Source organism: Centruroides sculpturatus, unplaced genomic scaffold, assembly GCF_000671375.1.
Source record: "Centruroides sculpturatus isolate CEXI.00-Female unplaced genomic scaffold, Cexi_2.0 scaffold472, whole genome shotgun sequence".
Taxonomy (NCBI): domain Eukaryota; kingdom Metazoa; phylum Arthropoda; class Arachnida; order Scorpiones; family Buthidae; genus Centruroides; species Centruroides sculpturatus.
The window spans coordinates 263162-283430 of record NW_019384645.1 but is presented as its reverse complement, the minus strand read 5'-3'; the positions used below and the strand labels follow the sequence as shown (position 1 = coordinate 283430).

Here is a 20269-nt window from a genome sequence, read left to right as displayed (position 1 = left end):
ATTAATTAATGAAAATTTACTAAATCGTTGTAAGTCTAAAATTAAAGTCTAAATATTCTTCCGTAGAAAATTTGACTGCATAACTGCTGTACATTTTAAAAGAAATATAATTATATGTTAGAACAAAGAATATAGTCCGACAATCTCAAATAATTGATTTTCTGTACAATTTACAGGTATTATTCTAGGCAACTTGTGAATAAATCTTTTTTTTTTTTTGTATTTAGGAAGAAATCTGCAGTCTGGTTTATTGTCATCTGGAAGGACACGAGCTGGGAGCAGAGTGTTCGCCCGAGGACGTACATGTCGTACCGCTGTGAGACGACTGAAGACTTGACATGGAGCCTCTACGTGGAATAAATACAAAAGATAAATGTTTTAGCCTTGACTTTATATATTATATGCTATCATTTTAATATTAAGACTATAACACATGCACTCCTTTCAAACTTCCCTACATATTATGGTTTAATAACTCATAAAACTTATAAAATTTATTATTATTACTATTAGTTTAATTCAACACTAAGTTCTGAATATTATATATTATATTATTACAATAAAATAAAACTAATTACATTACACTAACTAAATACTTTCTAATTAAGTACACTACAAAACATCTTATGTATGATATATGTAAAGAATATAGATGATTACAAGTACATTACTTTAAAGTGCACTTTGTGTGTGTATTTTGTGTGTCTATGTAATAGAATTTAATTGAATATACAGGATGGTTCGAGTCAGTTAACTGAAAAATGTCTTCAGATTATTTTAGGAATGATTAAAGTTGGTTTAGAATAGTTATGTGTTTTTCATAAATCACTTTGTTAAAAAGATAGTTCTTAAGATGTCTCAGTTACAAAATATATATGTAGGGTTTTTTAAAAAGTATTGAGTTTGTGTGTTTATATTTTCTGCAAAATTTAATTGTTTGGCCAATTACCAATTGGAATTCAGCTGGAGATGGCACATTAGGATCACAATTAAAAAGAATTTTATTTCTTTTCAAAAACATCAATATCTACTTCTTAAGTCCATTCATTTTAAGAGAATATTAATCTCTTATCTTTAAAAAAGAAAATCCTGTAAGCAAAATTTTAAAAATTAAACTTTATGCCTAGATTCATATTCTCAATGAAATATTTCCCAATTGAAACATACANAAAAATAATAATTAGGTATCTACTTTAATGCTTTATTAAGCCAAAATACAGAAAATATTTGTACCATAAATTTGCCAGACTCACGACGATAGATAACTGATTCACATCACGCTAGTGTTGCCAAATACAGTATTAGTAGTGACATACACAAGGGTCAACCATTCGATTCGTTCCTGATTGAACAATTTTTCCTTTCTCCCTTTTTAGTTAGAATATGATCTAACTAAAAAGGGAGAAAGAAAAGGATTTGTCCAAAAGTCACCTTATGATCTTCCTTTGAGCACAGTTTCCTTTACTTGGAGATGGGTGACTTCAGCACGAGCATCCATAGAATCCACCAGCTCTGGATGCTGGTCTCAACGATCAGATGGCTGCTGTTCAAATCTAGATTATGCACACAATACCTTCAAAGAAACTGTCTTCCAACTCAGTTGAGAGACATTGAAAAATTGTCAGGGGATCTTTGTCCCTTTGCTTTTAAAAGGATCATCCAGTCAATCCAAAGTAAGTTCAGTAGCTCGCATTCAGGTCTATCTCAAGTGGGATCCCCATGTTATATGTCCTGCTAAGGTGATCCTTCTGGAAAAACTGAACTGTCCAAGTGAAAGACAAAATTGCTTTGTCTCTGCCAATAGTTGGGCCTACACGACATTAGTGTACATAGTGTCTACATATTTTCGGAGATCCCTAAAATATATCAAAACTTGCTAAATTCCTTGCTACTGTCCCAATTAAGCGATTAAATTATGTATTAATTTATTAGTTTGGTTTCAGTTCTTTGAGATTTGGCCCAATAAAGTGGCTGCCCCGATTAACCAGTGGCCCAATTAAACAGAATTGACTGTATATATTAATAAAATTTCAGATAATTATAATGATGTGAAGAGTTTAGCTAAAATTTTGTTAAAACTAAAAAAAATCTGCTCTCATTTATATTGTATAATTTGGTTATGTTATTCACTTTATTATTATTATTATTATATTCACATTATGATAAACAGAAAACTTATACTTACTTATAATCTTGAGATTTCAATACTTCATAATAATACATGACTTTTGCTTTGTGTGAGGATAATGGAAAGTCAAATGAATAATGATGCAATGTTTCTCCATGACGCCATTGTAAAATGTAACTTCCTTCAAATCTTGTTACGTGAGATCCCTAGCAAAATAAATTTTCCATTAAACTTAAAAAATAGTTAAATAAAAAAACTAATATAAATTATTCTTCTAACACATTAATACCTGCACGCTTTCCCCGTCATGACAGGTAAGAGTTGGTTCGACAACAATGTAATCTTGATCTTGAACCCAATTTTTTGGGATGACTGAATGGAATGGTGGAGAGTCTAAGTTTAGCATAGCAAGAGGTAGAGCTGCATGTGCACATCCCTGAACTTCTTCGTCACAAATTTGAGCTTCGGGAGGAGGAAGTGGTTGCCGAGTATACAGAACGGTAAAACGAACATCTTCTTTCATCACATCAAAATCCCAACATATCACACTTCCTCTATCATTGATTTTAATAATTTTCTACATAAAATTTAAACTTCAGTTAGACATAATTTATGAAATAATTATCCTTTATATATTTGTTTTTGTTATATTTTATAATTTTATTAAAACATTTGTATAATTTATACAAAATTTATAAAATTTTTTCTTTTTAGTTATAGGTTGTCATTACTATCATTGAGTTATTGTTTAAATAATAATTCAATAGTGACAACACTCCACAACTTAAGTATATTTTATTAAAACTTTTATTTACTCTACAGGATAGGTGTAAAGTAACTAGGCATTGAAAAATTTGCTATAATTCTTATATTTCTAATTATAAAATAAAAATTATTTAGCATCTACCTTATTAAACAAATACAGATGCATACCTTAAAATTCAATGTAGGCACTGGTACCATTCACCAATGATACATTTTCCTCAGATTGCAATATGGATGCCATTCATCCATATTGCAATTTTGGCGCATCTGCAACTGAACATGTGGTCATTTTAGCTCCAAACAACAATTTTTGATTGTCTCTGGACAGACTGTGGCATGAAATTCCTTTACCATATGCCACTATCTCTGTGCAGCAACCACTGATTTCAACCCCCCATAACATGCAGCAATCTTGCACTCATTCCCAAATGGACAATTGGCCAGCCATCTTTTTTGCTGCTGCAAGTACAACCTCTCTCGGTCACTGTCCACACCACAGATGTGAGAATTATAAATTTCCATTGAGTAATGTATTGGTACTTACAATCTTTGGCTGTCTTGGGCTACTCCAATATTATTTTTGTTGGTGTGCGTGTTTTAGCTGGCAGCACTGGTGCAATCATAAGAGGATACTTAAGGACGTGCTGGGATTTGAACAAATTTCAACATGGGATAGGTTAATATATTTTTTCGTACATAATTGGTTATCCGAAAAATCAATTTTTCGAACAACCCCAGTCCCCAATTGATTCGGATAATCGATGCTCTACTGTAGTTCCACTCTTCCAATATTAAAGTTTATATTTATAAATTCATTTTGCTCCATGAACTATAATTTAACTAATGATTAGAAAAGTATCAATATTATCTTCCTGCCATAAAAATGTTTTTAAAATAAATTTATATAAATAAAAATTTACCAGAGTACCTAAGGAGATTACAATTTTCAGAATTTTCCCCTAACCAATATTCAGCAAGGGTCAAACTTCAGCAAATTTTTCCTTATAACATACATAAATATTACCTTAAATCCACTCAACTTAAAAATCTTACTACATCAATATCAAACTTATCAATAGCAATCCAACAACATTACAAANACTGGACGTAAAAATTCTCTAATTAGTCTGGAAACGGGGGACCTAATTCTTGCATTCTGTGAAAACGGGTAAGATTGGCTATAATGTAATTATCTTAATCTTCACTATCGTTACTTTTTGCCCAGCAAAGCGGGTCCTTGCAGCTAGATTCTAGATTACTTAGAAAAACAGTCTTTTATATATTACATACTATATTACATACAAATAAAAACCCAGCGATGCGGGTCCTTGCAGCTAGTATATATATATTATTGAAGAATGTTAATAATCTCTTGTGGAATTTATCACCAGCATATTTGTATAACTCTCCATTTATGCCATCATCTTCTGTTGCTTTTCCATTTTTTGTTTTGGTTAAACTTTCAAACAGTTCTTCCTTTATGAATTTTCTAATGGAAGCTGTATTATGTGTTAAATAGGTAAAAGTCTTTTCACTGCAATTCTTTCTTCATGTGACTGTAAGAAATACACATGTGTATTCTCGTGTTTAATTGAGATTTAACAAAAAGGCTAAACCGCCTCATCAAGCAGAGCCTGCCATGCCATCAACAAAACCATCTCCTCTCTGAAATTTATGCATAATGAAGTGAAATTATTTTTAAAAATATATCCATTGTCTCTAACCATTTAAGACACTCCACATCAGCAGTGTATGTGGACAGGGCTGTGGTAGTTCTAATGTGTTTGATGTCCAACAAATGTTCTCGAATCCTGATTCCAATGGAGCATTTAGCTGACCCAATATACACAAGGTCACTATTGCATGTGTTGACCCTAATAGGAACAATAGTAACACTAGGAACACTGTCTATGCCTGGAAGTCTGATGGGGTGTGAAGGTTTTTCTCGTTACATAGCATATTGAAAATAGAGGGACATCTGTAAGTAATACTAACCCTACATTTATTGGCAATTCTGGCAAATAAAAAATTTTAAGTAAGGGTTAAAAGTAATAGGGACCTGTTCCATCTGCTCAGTTTGGTCCTCTATCAGCAAGTTGGCTACAGGACAGATCCTGTGTGGAAGGATATCTTGTTGGAGTAACCATGTGCAATGGCTATCTGCTCTATAAAACTTAATTCTGCTCCCAAAGCCTGGAGGATAGAAGAATGCGTATATGCCCTCATAAACCAAAGCCTCAAGAAGAACTCTGAAGAAGTTTGAAAACATTTGTTGTTTGTTTATTTGTATTTTCGCACTAGTTATTGATTCCAAGTATGTTATCAACTTTATCCCAATGTGGTGTGTTATTTATAAACATAATTAAATTATTACAAAATATACAAAAATAGGTCAATACATAGGTTAATATAAAAATAGGTTAACACATTTATTGACTCACTTCATGTACTTGTCCTTTTGCCATACTAACAGAATGATACATCGAGTCATCAAATAAATGATGACCTTCTGCTTTTTCTCTTTCATATTCTTCATCAGACATATAATAAGTTTTTGGTACCAAGCCTCCTTCTGGTATAGTTGTCTAAAAATAAACAAAAGAGTAAGAAAATAATAATAAAATAATAAATAAGAAAATAAACAAAAGAATAAGAAAATAATAGCATATATTTAAATAAAATCATGCAAAAGTATGTCAAATTTTTGAATAGCACAGAAAATGGTGACAAATTCTTGTGCTGCAGTTTGCTCATTAATTATTAAAATATGTCAGTATAAGAAAAACACTTAAAAACGAACGAATTTGTAAAAGGAAAATTTTCCCAATTGTTAAGTGTTTAAACAAGGTATAGTCTAATATTGTATAATGATATTAGTCTGATTAAAGTTGTTATTAACTGTTTCTAAATATAAATCTTTGTTACATACTCAGACATGCAATTTATGTGAAAAAAATTTTTTATGTCAATAAAATTTGCTATTAATGAACATTCCTATAGAAAATACTACTCAATAATCATATATAAACTGATTTATGGTTTATAAAATTATGGCATTATAAAATTAATTTAATTTTAGAAGAACATATTTTAGGTTATTTTGAGTTTGAGAGATTTGACACAAGCTGCACTTCCTCAAATAATAATAGTATGTCTGTCCATTCCATGATAATTGTCAGCTAGCATGTGCATTCCTCACACAAACACTGTCAGCCGATTGCAGAGACAGAGTTTATGTTAAATGATGTTTAACAGCCAAATGGCATCTAGACGTTGGCTGGCTGAACCACAGTTTAAAATGCATTGCAAAAGATGATGATCATCTATTTCTGAACACTGTCTAAATGAACCTTGGAAAAACATCAACTCTTACTTTCTTCATTACTCTCCTGTTTTAGTCATTCAGCCAATTCGGTTATTCATTTGTGACGTCAGAAAAAACTCTGTTAAGGTCACCAGCTATATTCCAAAAGCTTCTGGAACAAAATCTTAAGGCTGTTCGGCAGTTAATGACAATCCTTTTCTGTTTCAATATTTAATTTCATTGCCAATATAGTTTAAAATATGAACAAATCCAGATTTAGAAAATTTATACCAAATTCAAAATTCATCTTTGAAATAATTTTCTAAATCACCATTGGCATCTAAATGTTCTCTCTGCAACCGGCCCTGTATACTGACACTATGCATTCAATAAACAAACTGAAAAACAGCACACTCAAAAACAACAATGGTAACTTTCAAAATTTCAAGTAACAAGCAAGTTGTAATGAAAAAACCCACAGTGAATAAGAAAGTAAAAACAAAGAAAATGCAACTTGATGAATTTTCTAATGGAAGCTGTATTATGTGTTAAATAGGTAAATGTCTCTTCAATCCGAACAAATTTTCGGTAGACTTTCTCACAGCTCACAGGTTATAAAACCCCTTTATTGTTTACATATGCATTTCGGGCAAGTTTGATTTCCTAGCCCCTCTTCAGTGCTGGAACCTCTGACGTTGCTTGAACCAATCTTCTACTTTGTTTTCATTCCGCGCGACGATTGATAAAATAAAAGTTTTGAATGAAGTGCCACACGCCACGCCATCCACATGCATATGTAAACAATAAAGGGGTTTTATAACCTGTGAGCTGTGAGAAAGTCTACCAAAAACTTGATCGGATTGAAGAGACATTTACCTATTTAAAAGAAAATGCAAGTTTTGTAATATAATGAAAGCCCTAAATCTCAAATTAGAAGAGGAGAAAATGGACAGTTTGAATTATACATATGAAGGTTTATGAAAAATAAAAAATTTTTTATTATTTTTATTCAGTAGATTAATAGATGTAATTCTATGATATATTAAGCATATGATATTTATTTGAATCATTATTAAAACAATAAATAAAAATATCAGAAAATATTCATAAATTTAATCTTCAATACAAAAAACAAGCAATAGAGAATTCTAAAGGAATTAACAGAGTACCAAAACATTAAAACAGGGAAAAACTATGATAATTGATAATACTAGAACTGTTATTACAAATAGAAAGAAAATCTTAAAAATAATTGTGATTTTTTTCCAAGATTTGTAGAGATAACTTAAGTGTATACAATATTAACCTAGATTTTACTGAATATATTTTACATATTATAACAGAAGAGCTAGACCAGTGTTTCCCAACCTTTTTTGTGCTATGCTCCACCTAAGCCTTTCTAAAATTCTTATGCTCCTCCTAACGCATACAGCGGCTATACAGTTAACTTAAACTCTGGACAAGTCCTTTTTTTAATTGCCCCCTTTACAATCCAATTGCTCCCTGTGGGGCATGGGCCCCATGTTGGGAAACACTGAGATAGACTATGCCATTAAATTTATGAAGATGGCTAATGTACCAGGCCCAGATGTCTGGTGCTTTATCCATCAGGAATAGTTAGAAAGAGTGAGATATTGTAATCAGACACCTTTCTGTCCTCCTTACCCAATGCTTGAAAATTAGAATGGTACCAAAGAAAGTTGGAAACATGGTCAGATTATTCTGACTTATAAATATGTGATAGGAGAAATAAGAAATAACAGACCTATTACTCTCTTCCCATTTATTTATAAATTATTTACAAAGATATTATGTAAAAGACTGAAGAATGTTTTGGATTATAACCAACCTAGAGAACAGGCAGTATTTTGTAAGAATTACTCAACTTTAGATCAGATCATCTACAAACAAATCAACCAATTAATAGAGAAAACCACAAAATATCATTTGTCTGTGTTTATACTTTTATAGCATAAACACAGGCAAATGATATAATGATGCAAGTGATATCATGAAAAAGCTTCTGATATTGTAATAACTTCAAAAATGCTGGAAACACTAGCAAACCAAGGAATACAGGACATGTATCTGAGAATTCTAACAGATATTATACAAATGAAACATCTGAAATAAGAAATAGAATAGACCAGTCTTATAGAATAATTAAAATAGAGAGAGGAGTTAGGCATGGACATACTATATCACCCAATCAGTTTAATGTAGCTTTGGAAGGCATTTTTAGACAATTAGACTGGGAGAAAAAAGATATATGAATGATTACACAAGTACATGATGACAACTTTAATCATCTTTGATATGCAAATGATGTTATTCTGATTTCAAGTAATGCAACAGAAATAAAAGTTATACTGAAAAGAACTATAGCCTTAAAACAGGATTAAAAATTAATAAAGACAAAACTAAAATTATATATAATAATTCGCCATAAATAAAACAAGTGGGATTTATAGTAGTAGACAAATATAAATATTTGGGACAATATATTACAGTTAACCATGGGAAGAAGGATGAAATAACTGCAAGAATGCAATGATGATGGCAATTGTATAGAAAATACTCATCACTTCTGAGATAAAAGCATGCCAATGTGTATGAAGTGAAAAATCTTTGACAGTTTTATTTTGCTTGTGCTGACATATGGTTTGGAGATGTGGGCTATGATAAGATAGCAAGAGAATAGATTGAGGTAATATCACTTATTACTAACTTATCTATAAAAGCTAATAAATGAAAATACAGTCAATTCCATACAGAGAAAAATAGAAAGAATTATGTTAGGGATAACCCTGAGATAGGATGAAAATTGAAGAAATAAGAACATGAATTAGGATTAGATATTATACAAAGGGTCAGAGAGAGAAAGTACGGTTGGGTTTGGCATGTGGGAAGAGTTACAGATGATTGATGGATAAATAATAACAGTGGACACAAGATCATGAAGAATGCATGGATGACCAAAATTGAGAAGTGACAGAGAATAGACTGGAGTGAATTGGATGCAGGAAAGTCAAGATAGAAGTCACTGAAGAGATCTATGTCCTGCAATGGGCAGTAAAGACTGATGATGACCACGCAATGCAGCAAAAGGATTTGCAAAACTTAATAAATTGGTTGACATTACCATTGGTTGACAAAATACATTACCATATATTACAGTGAAACCTCTGATATGAGACACCTTTAATGTTATGGGCGTTAAGGGGTTAATTAATTAAATGAAACAAAGCCTTGTGCAATTTCAGTGTTCACAAAGTTACTCTATGTACAGGTACTCTTCCATGTAGAATTGCAATACTTTTAGTTTGAAAATTGTCTAAGAATTTGTTAACTGAAAGCATACTAAACAAGGACTACATAAAAATGCTATAATATTTGTATGACAAATAAGTAATGATATAATGTTTCAGAATTTATCTGTGTGAATAATAAAAATGTTTATATCATGCAGAATTATTTGTAGTAATAATAATTTCTCTTACCTGACATTCTCCACCAAGAAAATCAGGAATGACACTTTTATCAACAAATTCTAACAGACCTCCAGAACCTTGATAATCATTACCACCATAAAATACAAATTTAGAACGTGTGTTGTCGTTAATAAATGTGCTAACAAGCGTCCAAAGAATGGGAAAGACACGAGGCGCACGAACAATTAACACTCTTCCCATAGTTTCTGGATAGTTGGCTTCAACAATTTCTATGATATGTAAGAGAGCTTTAACTCCGGGTCTCCACAAATGTCTCATGTTTAAACCTTCCAAATCCAATAAACAAGTCCAAGAACTAAAATGCAAACATCAATAATAGTATTAAGTTGAATTTACAAGTTACTTTTGTGCATTTATTTTAACAAAATTATAATAAAAAGGAGTATATTAATGCATCATTTAAATGGTGTTTATGTACAAATTAAACTACAATAACTCAGATGTAAACATTTTACAATTAAAACGCAATATCACCTCTACACAGCATTTATAAAATTTATTCCAATAAGCAACTACTGAGCGATCAGAGAAACATAACTCAAAAGTTTGGTAATGCTACAAGTTTTCAATTTGTGATATTTAAACAGCTTAAAATACAAAGACTTGTATTTTCATTAAAAAGAAATCTAATGTTATTTCTTGGAATTCTGTGTCTTGTATTAACAAATCAGATGAAAAAATACACATTAAATTAATAATTTAAATGAGACATTCATCATTAGAAGTTTCACATACAATTAATATGGTGGATTATCAAAACTGGTTTTAGATAAAAAGAGACACATGCCTAAGTCAGAGTGGTGATACTATACCAAATCATATTTTAACAATAATTTAGGTATCGTTAACAATGTTTAGAGGCATCATAAGATCTATACTGTAATTATCAAAGTTAAGAATAATAATAATGGTAAATTCCATTCACAAGTATTCATTGATACTTCACAAGGACGGCAATAGTGAGGATCTATTATATTGATGTTTGACTGTAATTACATCAATTACAAGAAACTGCAAGATTTCTGATAATAAAAATTTAATTTTTATTTATAATACATTTTGAAATAATTGATTCCTTAAGTTTAAAAATAATTAAAAACTAAATTTTCATACATTATTGATTATTATAAATCATTTAAACATTCAATCTTTCATTTAAATTTTAAAAATCTTCAATGAAAAAAAAGGCATCTCCTTTGCAAAAAAGGTAATTCAAGTTTAAACTTAAAGAACCAGTTATCACTAAAAAAATCTTATATTTATATTATTGTAATAGAGATTAATTCTATAACATTTCTTTTAAACTTATATCTAGCTTATAATGTTTACTACTTGGAAAATATGCTTAAATTTAAAATGTAAATAAGCCAAGTCAAGCATAACTTCCACCATGCATGCTAATAACACCATTATATTTAATATTATTAAGTGCCCATTATAAAAACATGCAAGTGAAATTTCATTTCAAACCATTAATGGAAAATTAATTATTTTCCTACCAATCATAAACAGTTCCAATATTTGTATCATTCCGCAAAAGCTTGATTTTCCTTTTGAGACAGTTTAATATTGTTAAAACTTTAAAGTTTATAACTAAATACTAGCCATTTAATATTCAATGTTTCATTAATAGTTTGATATATTGTCATTTTGTATTGAAAACAATTTGGATCGGTTTCAGAAAGATAAAGAAAACACAAATTTAGTGACATATTTACAAAATCATGTCCAAAGAAAACACATTCTTGAAATATAAACATTGAATACTTTCACCAAGAGCTTTAACTATTCCTAAACGTTTCCTCTTTCTANATTAATGGAAAATTAATTATTTTCCTACCAATCATAAACAGTTCCAATATTTGTATCATTCCGCAAAAGCTTGATTTTCCTTTTGAGACAGTTTAATATTGTTAAAACTTTAAAGTTTAGAAGAAAAAAAATTATATAAATTTTTTTAAATTCTAGAAATAATTCTGAAATAAGATATTCCTCTTTATTGAAATATATTTTTCAGGAATAATTGAATAAAAATTTGCAAGTTATGATTTACATGATAATACTATTTTAGAATTTCCGAATAAATTTTAACAAACGTAAGCTTGAAGACTGGATTATTTTCAAGCTATATTTATGCTAATTTATTAATAGAATCTGGCCTGGAGGTAGGAATCTCGTGTCTTGGATTTAAATAAAATACTAATTAATTTAGAAAATTTTAAAAGAAAAGAACAATTCGGAGTCATGCAGCAGCATAGACATCTTATCTGAATATCCACGATTGTAAAAATTTTAAATATCAGAAAAATCAAAATTAATTTTATTTTATAATTAATTACCTGACTAATAATAAAAAATCTAGTTGATTTTTCTTTATTAGCCAGGTAATTAATTAAACCTGCTTTCTTTGGGCCAGCCCTGCTCAAACACTATCATCATTCATTTTAATGAAAATACAATGCAGTTAATTTTTTTGTAAAATTAACTGCTGGTCTATCTTTTTCCACATGTTATTTTTCTGGATTTTTTTTAATTGAAAAATTACAAAAATGTATTATTGCTATCTTTGAATCTTTGTTGTTCTTTCTTGAGATTTTCTTTGCTATTTTTTCACTTTTATATTCTTCAAAATCCACCCTTTAATAATAATTGTGCAGAAAATTCAGTGGAAATTATTGATTTTCAATACCATTGAAATTCAAACATTTTTTTCCTGACAGAGCTGGCTATTTTTGTATGGTTAAGACAGAGGTTTTTTTTAGTCTGAAAGAAACAGTCAGATTTCTGAAAACGGGCAGTATCAAATGCCACTCAGCCATCCAGTAAGCATATCTTTTCAAACATGGTCAGATATCTGCATTACTAAACATGTCTCAGGACAAGGCTTAAATCTGCCACTCCCACATATCACACACACATTAGTTTTAGACCTATCTTTCTGTATGCAATCTATGGATTGATCCTTTCATCCAAAATTTTCTATATTTAACTCATTTAAAATTAATTTCTATTATTAACTTGGATACAAGACGATAGCACAGCCATCTACCTTCAGGTTAAATACCATTAATAGATAAATAAATATAGCCTAAAAATAGATTAGTTTTTAGCTTATGTTTAATAATAGTTTTGGGTTTTAGTTATATTCCTTGTACACAAATGAGTTTTCTTCTTTCTAACCTTAGATTAATTTAAGAGAAAATTTACTACAACTATAATTATTATGCATTTTTCAAAATAAAATTTAAAAAAAAATCATGCAAAAAATGCTCTACTCATTTAATAAATAGCAATAAAATTTTTGTTTAGTGAAAATTAGTTGTGCACACACAAAAAAAATTTTGCTTACATGTGCCTTTCTCCAAAACTCTTCAAAGATGTTTTTCTGGGTGTAAGAATGTAGTCATTTACACAATGATCATTACATATATAGTATTATCATTATATATCAATTTATTCAAGATTTAATAAACTAAGTCTACATTATTGTTTATGAAAAATGTTTCATCCTTAATATTCTGTTTTAATGTAAACTAGCAACCTTTCAAAAGCTCCATTTTATTATAACATTAAAATTAATATATAATTTATTAGTTAATACTAAAGAAAGAGTCTGCATCTTATGGTTAAGGTTGATTTCTTACAATTGTTTAATTCTCAAAAACTTTGGCTCTTCTTGATCCTTCAGTTCACTCTTACAAGAAATGCTTGTAGAACAGCTTTTTGAACCTCAGTATTTTCAAAATTTATCAAGTACTATTCATCTGTTTTTGTTAATCTAGCTAATTTCCATAAATCAATTTATTAACTACTTTACTGAAATCTATTTTACTTAAAATTGGTTTCCAACAACTTTTGCATCATTGTAATCATGTATATGTAAATTTGCTCTACAGTTTTTGGGACTGTCCGTAAAGAGTTATGGACAGTCCCAAAAACTGTAGAGGAGGAGTTATGACAAATTGGAAATGGGGGAGGGCAAGCTGAGTTTCAGAAGTCCATTAATTTTATACATTTTATTATATTTATTAGAAATTCCCCTGTCAAGAATGACAGAATACTTTTTTTGAGAAAGTAGATTGAAGAATTGAGAAGATTTTCAGTAAAGATTTCAAAAAATTCAATAAGAGTTGCTAATATTTCTACAAATTAAGTAGTTTATACTTGAGCTTGACATTGTGATGCTGTTTCTGAAGTTCTTGACAAAGCCATTCTTACTCTATGTTGCTAAAGTTGGACTTCATGGCCTTCAAGGGTCTCAGTCATTCTTATTCTTTTAAATCTAGAATTTACCTGACCAATTTTACTCTCAATGCTTTTCTTTAGGCATGTTTTTTTAAAAATAGCAAGTCTTTAATTCCACATTGATAATTTAGTCCAAAGATAAATTTATGTACTTTACAGTACGTTACATAGATGATTGATAGCACTTTTAAATAACGGGCTCATTAGATCATTACTTCCGATTGGATAATAGAATATCATGTGGTCAATAATGAAAATAGTTTTAAAAATTTGTTATAGAAGTGACACTTTGAGGCTACCTTTTTTTAAAGTTTAAATTAAATAAAGTAAAATTAAAATGTGTCATTTGCCAAAATATCTAAAAATACAACCTAAGGGTCACTTGTCAAGCATGAACTAAATGAGGTCACTAACATCACTGCAACATAGGTGCGATCACTGATCCCAAATCAATAGAATGTTTATTCCATAGCTAATATTTCCATAAAATAAGTAGTCTATACTTTGTCAGAACATAAAACAAATATAACCAAAATTTCATTTGAATTGGACATAAATTGTAGGAATTATAAGGAATTCACACACACACACTTTTTACTTAGAATTAGATAGCCTAATAAAAAGGAATTAACAATTTGGAGGGCTTATCACATCAAGGGTGACAGAAAAAAATAAGATATCTTTTACAAAAAAGTTAGTCTTTAATAATCACCTCCAAATTTAGGTAAGAATGCATTTTGGGTACAAGGACCCCTCATCAGCTTACAAACACACAGTGTTATATTTATATGTTGGTACTAATAGTTAACCAATACAAAGGAATTTTTGATATATACAGTGCACTGTATTTAAAATTTGTAATACAACCCATATACTAAAGAACTAAAACTATTGAGCATAAAATTCTTTTATATAATAATGTGATATATCAAATTATTTGGGACCAGTAAATGTCTTATTTTCTCCATATTTTCTGAATTCTGGTAGATGGTTCTACTATTAATAATATTGTTAAGTATATTAAAAACCAAAAGGGAGGGAAACTAACAATGAAATTATTATTAAAATAATTGGTTTCCATACCTTAAAACAAATACACCAAATCCATAAGTCTGTGTGAAGCCAACTGCCTTGTTACAATTCATTTTACAATGTGATATGACTTTACTCCCACATCTGTTCAGCATCTGTTTCAAGGTTATGTAAAAATGATGTCATTCCATCCCTCATGTAGCTTCAGTCTCATGTTATTAATTCTAATGTCTTCCTGTATTTTCAGAATTTCTGTGTGTTCCTGTAGTCTTCTTTTTAATTGATTGTTTTATGTCAGAATACTCTTAACAATATCTTTTAAAATTTCATAACATTTGGTATTACAATGTTGTGCCACTGATGATGATATCAAATTGTTTTTGATGGCATAAATATATATGTTCTTTAATTCTTGTCTTTAATTTTCTTCTGGTTTCACCAATGTATCATTTTTAATGTGAACAACTGCAATCTAATGAATAAACTATATTATCTTTTTCTAAATCATTATGTTCATTATTTATATATTTACTGTTAATATTTTTTGCTATGGTTCTTGTATGGTTTGGTACTAAAATTATCTAAATTTTTTAATTCATTTTTTATTATTTTTCAAAAACAACAAAAACATATTCCATTTTAAGATACAAAATCTTAACTCCCAGTTGTCTATTTAATGCAGCATTTTCTCTTCATTTTACTTGTTTCTAACCACTTTAACAATAATGTTCTTTTTTTCATCATGGTATACTTTTAATAATTTAAAAATTTGGCGGTACACACGGTTACTTCAGTAAGTACCGCAGGACAACCAATGACATCATAACAGTAATTTTTAAACGCTGTTGGCTTTTTAGGTAACTGCCTTGGTAACTACTGGCAGTTACCGGACACCAGTTACAATTTCCAAATGTGCCCTGGGAAGGTAGGACTAATTAAACTACTTGTCTGATGTCACTTATGTATGGGTGTTCACAGTGGTGGCACAAGTTCCACAAAACAGTGGTTGAGAATCACTGTTCTAGGGTAAGTTAACATTCTTATTATTCATTCTTAAGGCTTTTATATTAGTAATTTCAAAATTATATTTCATTTCCACTTATGGTATCTGTCATTCATAAAATGAAAGTTTTAAGGGGATTGAGTTTTGTTGAATGTCCAAAGAGAGAAAGAGATTACAGAAACTTGAACAAACTGGAACCAGGGCAAAGTAAATATTTCAAGAAAAATGCAAATGTAATTTATGGACAGCCTTTTGTTCTGCATTCATGGATAATAGCAGGTTTTTTCCAGTATACAATTACTTTTTTCCCCTTGCCCACATCATTAGCTTAGTTGCTACAGTGAGGCTATAATCTATTTTCAATATTTATTACCATTGAAAACACAGTATATTTCAATACATCAATATTTTGACATTAAAAATGCCAAAAAAATAAATTTCAAGTTAATTTTAAAATCTTCCCCTACTCTTAATATTAATAAGTTTATTATTAGAATATATAATTAAAAGTTATAGAGAAGATAGATATATTATGCAGAGTAGATAATGGGAAAGTAATAATTAGATAAATATCCAAAATATTTATTGTAATTTAAATTAGAAAACAAGTTATATAATAGTAAAAAATACTTATTGAATTTGTGCAATTTTTTACAATATGTTTTTAATTTAATAGAATAAGAGAGGCATCATCTTAGAATGGTAATTTTTAAAACAAACTTTAAATAAACATGTAATCAGAATATTAAGGATTTAAATAGTTTTAAATGTAACTTATACAATAAAAAAATATTTCAATTTTATTACAAATTCATTTTAATAAATCTAAATGTAATGACTGATTAATCAATATAATATTTTAAGATTATTTTACTAACCTAACTGGTTTTCCACCTAATCTTGTTGCTTCTTCAGCTCTTCTTAATCCTTCTTCACAAACATGTAATGTCTGAAAAAGTTTTAAATATATATATAAATAAATANAAAATCTTCATTATAATGATCAAACAAATCATGTGTAGTCAATAAGATGGCAATATGGCAAGGTGTTAACTTACAACTGTAGCAGATTCAGGTTCAAATCCTGATCCAAATTCCCATAATTAAAATAAGATATAAAAATAACATTTTAAAGTAATTAATATAAATAAATTCAGATATTCATGAGAATAAAAAGTAAATACCAATTTGACTAGCCCTTCTTCTCCAATCGACTTAATGAAGCCTTTCACATCCATTTGTCCAAGACGAAGTATATACAGTGGTCTTCCATCTTAAAAAAAAAAAATCACAAATTATTTTTGCATGGTTGACTATATTAATCTAATGAGAGGAATCTCAGCATTTAAAAATACATAAATCAAGGTAAAAAAAATCAGAAATAATAATGATAGGATAAAAAACACACCTTATTGACTTCCAGCATTGAGTTTAATACAATAAAAACATTTTTGACTATTCACAGATCTTTCTCAGTATTTTTATTTTGTTAAACCAAGTGCTGGAAATCAGTACAGTGTGTTTTTTGTATCTCATTGTCTCACATCTAGTTTGCTCAAAGAATATTTTATTTTAATTAGAAATAATAGCAATCAAGATTTTGTTATTTCTAAATATATTAATTCAAAATGCAATTAGATCTAACTTACTGTTAAAGTATTTGAAACAGAAAAATATGCAATTATAATCAGTTTAACTTAATAAAAAGATATACTAAAAACAGATTTCACACAAAAACAGATCCATTATTGGATAATTTATTTCACTTAATAAATCATTGTTTTATAGATTTAAAAAAAAATCTATAAAATAACAATTTTGTGTTGATAATGCTGTAGTCAAACACTATGTAAAAAAATACAGCAATTAAATCTAAAGAAATAAAATACTAATTATAAATTTTAATTTCAAAACTGCAGAATTCAAAATATAATGACAACTTATTAACATTAGCATTTTCAATTGTCATTCATTTCACAATGCTTCAAACTACCAGCTCTCATAAAAGCTAATTAAGCTTTTCAAATGCTTCAAAATTAAGTATTTTTAACATTAGTTTATCAAAAAATAAAACAAGTTTTTTATTCAATATTGTGTAGAATATAAAAATATTGCATTTTGATTGCTTTTTGAAACAAAACATCAATAATTTAACAATTTATTTTAATTTACCTATATCAAAATGATGCCAACCACCCGGAAAATATTCTTTTACAACTTTTGGTGAATTATAAGTACTTAAAATACGATCAACTTGATACTTTTTTCTCCACACTAAAGAATGACATAACATCTCTCTGGCTTTTTCTAAACTATAATCTTGAGCTTGTAGAAATCGAACAAGAGTTTGATCACTTGGAACCTGTAAAGTCATCATTAGATTAACAGTTTTAAAATAATTTTCAAAAATCTGTTTAAATTTTTTCAATAATTAATTAGGTTACTTTTTTTAAAAAAACTGTTAAAACAAAAATTTCTAATGAGAAGATGAATCAAGAGATTCAAAACTGCTTCATTTAAACAAATTTGTTTTTGTTTGAATACAGAGTAATTCAAATTTTCTCTACCATAATTCATAACTTAAAATAAATTTACATGTTTATAATTTTGATCTACTAAAAGAAAACAAATAAAAGTAATCACTGAGCTAAAAATATCATCTAAATATATAAAATTACTTGTCCTGACTGACTGAGTTACTAATTCATCATTGCCCAGAGCAAACCGCTGAACCTAGAGGTAAAATTTGGTACACAGTTAGGGTACATCATGGAAACGCACACTAAAAAGGAAGTGAATTTTTGAAATTTCCCCGTGGGGGAGAGGGAGAGGATTAAGGCTTAACCTGAAGAACGGCTTCTACTGTACTATTTTAGATGTGATTTTTTTGTTTTCAACTACGTTTAGTCTTCATTGAGTACTTAGGTGTATTAAACTGATAACATTTCAGACATTGTTATAAATATTTTTATACATTTTGATTTTTTAACTAAATGTTCAAACTGTTTTAAATTCGAATTTGTTATTTCTTATTGGTTCAATTATAGAACAATTATGAACGTTCCAGAAAATTGATCAAATTGAAAACAGTTCATTTGATTCTCAGCAGTAGGTGTTATATAACAATTACTGAATATAAATGGAGTTTGCTTGTAAAACCTCCGCAGGCAAAGTTGCGGGTAACAGCTAGTTTACATATACAACTTTCAGTATAATGAATAAGGCATATCAGAAAAGCTATTGAATCAATTTAGCTAAAATTTTACATAAGAATTCCTTACTGTCTACAAATGTATTCTTTTGGGTCTCAATTCTGATGTAATTTTTGAAAAAATAAATGAATAAAAATAATCATCTTTCTTTCATTTTAAAAATGAAAAATTCTTATTGATCCTAACATTATTAATATATTGAAAATTTATCAGGTTTTTATAAATTAGTATAATACACATTTTGTAATCTTTAAACAGATTCATTTGTTTCTATATGTAAAATTTTAAAAAATTGACATTTGTATTTGATAGTTATGTTTTATTAATTCAAATTGATAAGTTTTTCAACAATTAGTTATAAGTGATTTTTAAATTTTCATAATTTATCTTTGAAACTTAATACATTTACATAGTTTAGTATCCTTGAAAATATACAAAAAATTGCTTGAAAGTTTCTTAAAAAAATAAAAAGCATTCTAAATGTAATGAAGATGAACTTACTTTTCCTTGGTGAGCTTCAGCCATCCATTTTTTTAGCTGAACAAGACATGATTCTTGAAAGGGTGTCAATTCTCCCAAACAACGTTCAATATATTCAGATTCTAACTTCAAGTTTACATCTATTAAAAAGATAATTAATATAAATCTATTAATAAAATTTAATATATTATTTATATCAAATATAAGTTCTTATATATAAGAACTTATATTTGATATATATTTATTTCCTAATTTTAAGGAAAGTCAATATTTTAAATTAAAATCAATACTTAACTAAAAACCAAACTTTAAAATTAACTACTTTTTAAGTAATTTGTCAGAATTTCTTCATACTTAGTGTTAAGTACATTAATTCACCTTCAGTTAATCCAAAGAACTTTTCAATGATAACATCATCATCATCGAAATTACAAAACAAAAAAGATAACTTGATTTCATCCTTAATTTTGTTCATTTGTTTCTAATTCCTCTAATAATAGACCTCATTGTCCAAAAGTTTTGTAAGTAATTGAAGGTAAATTGAGTTACTTAAATCTGTAAGTGTAAAAAGACTTCAACAAATCAATG

At 28.6% G+C, this 20269-nt stretch overlaps 1 protein-coding gene across 2 annotated transcripts in view; it reads right to left on the bottom strand.

Moving 5' to 3' along the window:
* LOC111626164 (SEC14-like protein 1) overlaps nucleotides 1-20269 on the bottom strand; it is a 42299-nt gene continuing 22030 nt past the window's right edge. The window contains exons 6-15 of one of the 2 annotated variants that reach the window (XM_023369466.1): nucleotides 19703-19821; nucleotides 18162-18351; nucleotides 17174-17262; nucleotides 16868-16938; nucleotides 13059-13094; nucleotides 9698-10004; nucleotides 5335-5478; nucleotides 2418-2705; nucleotides 2186-2334; nucleotides 1-347 (exon numbers count right to left, since the gene is read on the bottom strand). In XM_023369466.1, coding sequence (XP_023225234.1) covers nucleotides 254-347; nucleotides 2186-2334; nucleotides 2418-2705; nucleotides 5335-5478; nucleotides 9698-10004; nucleotides 13059-13094; nucleotides 16868-16938; nucleotides 17174-17262; nucleotides 18162-18351; nucleotides 19703-19821 — 1487 coding nt within the window. In that variant the 3' untranslated portion in view covers nucleotides 1-253. The remainder of the gene's footprint in view (nucleotides 348-2185; nucleotides 2335-2417; nucleotides 2706-5334; nucleotides 5479-9697; nucleotides 10005-13058; nucleotides 13095-16867; nucleotides 16939-17173; nucleotides 17263-18161; nucleotides 18352-19702; nucleotides 19822-20269) is intronic. The other variant, XM_023369467.1, reaches the window with a different exon arrangement.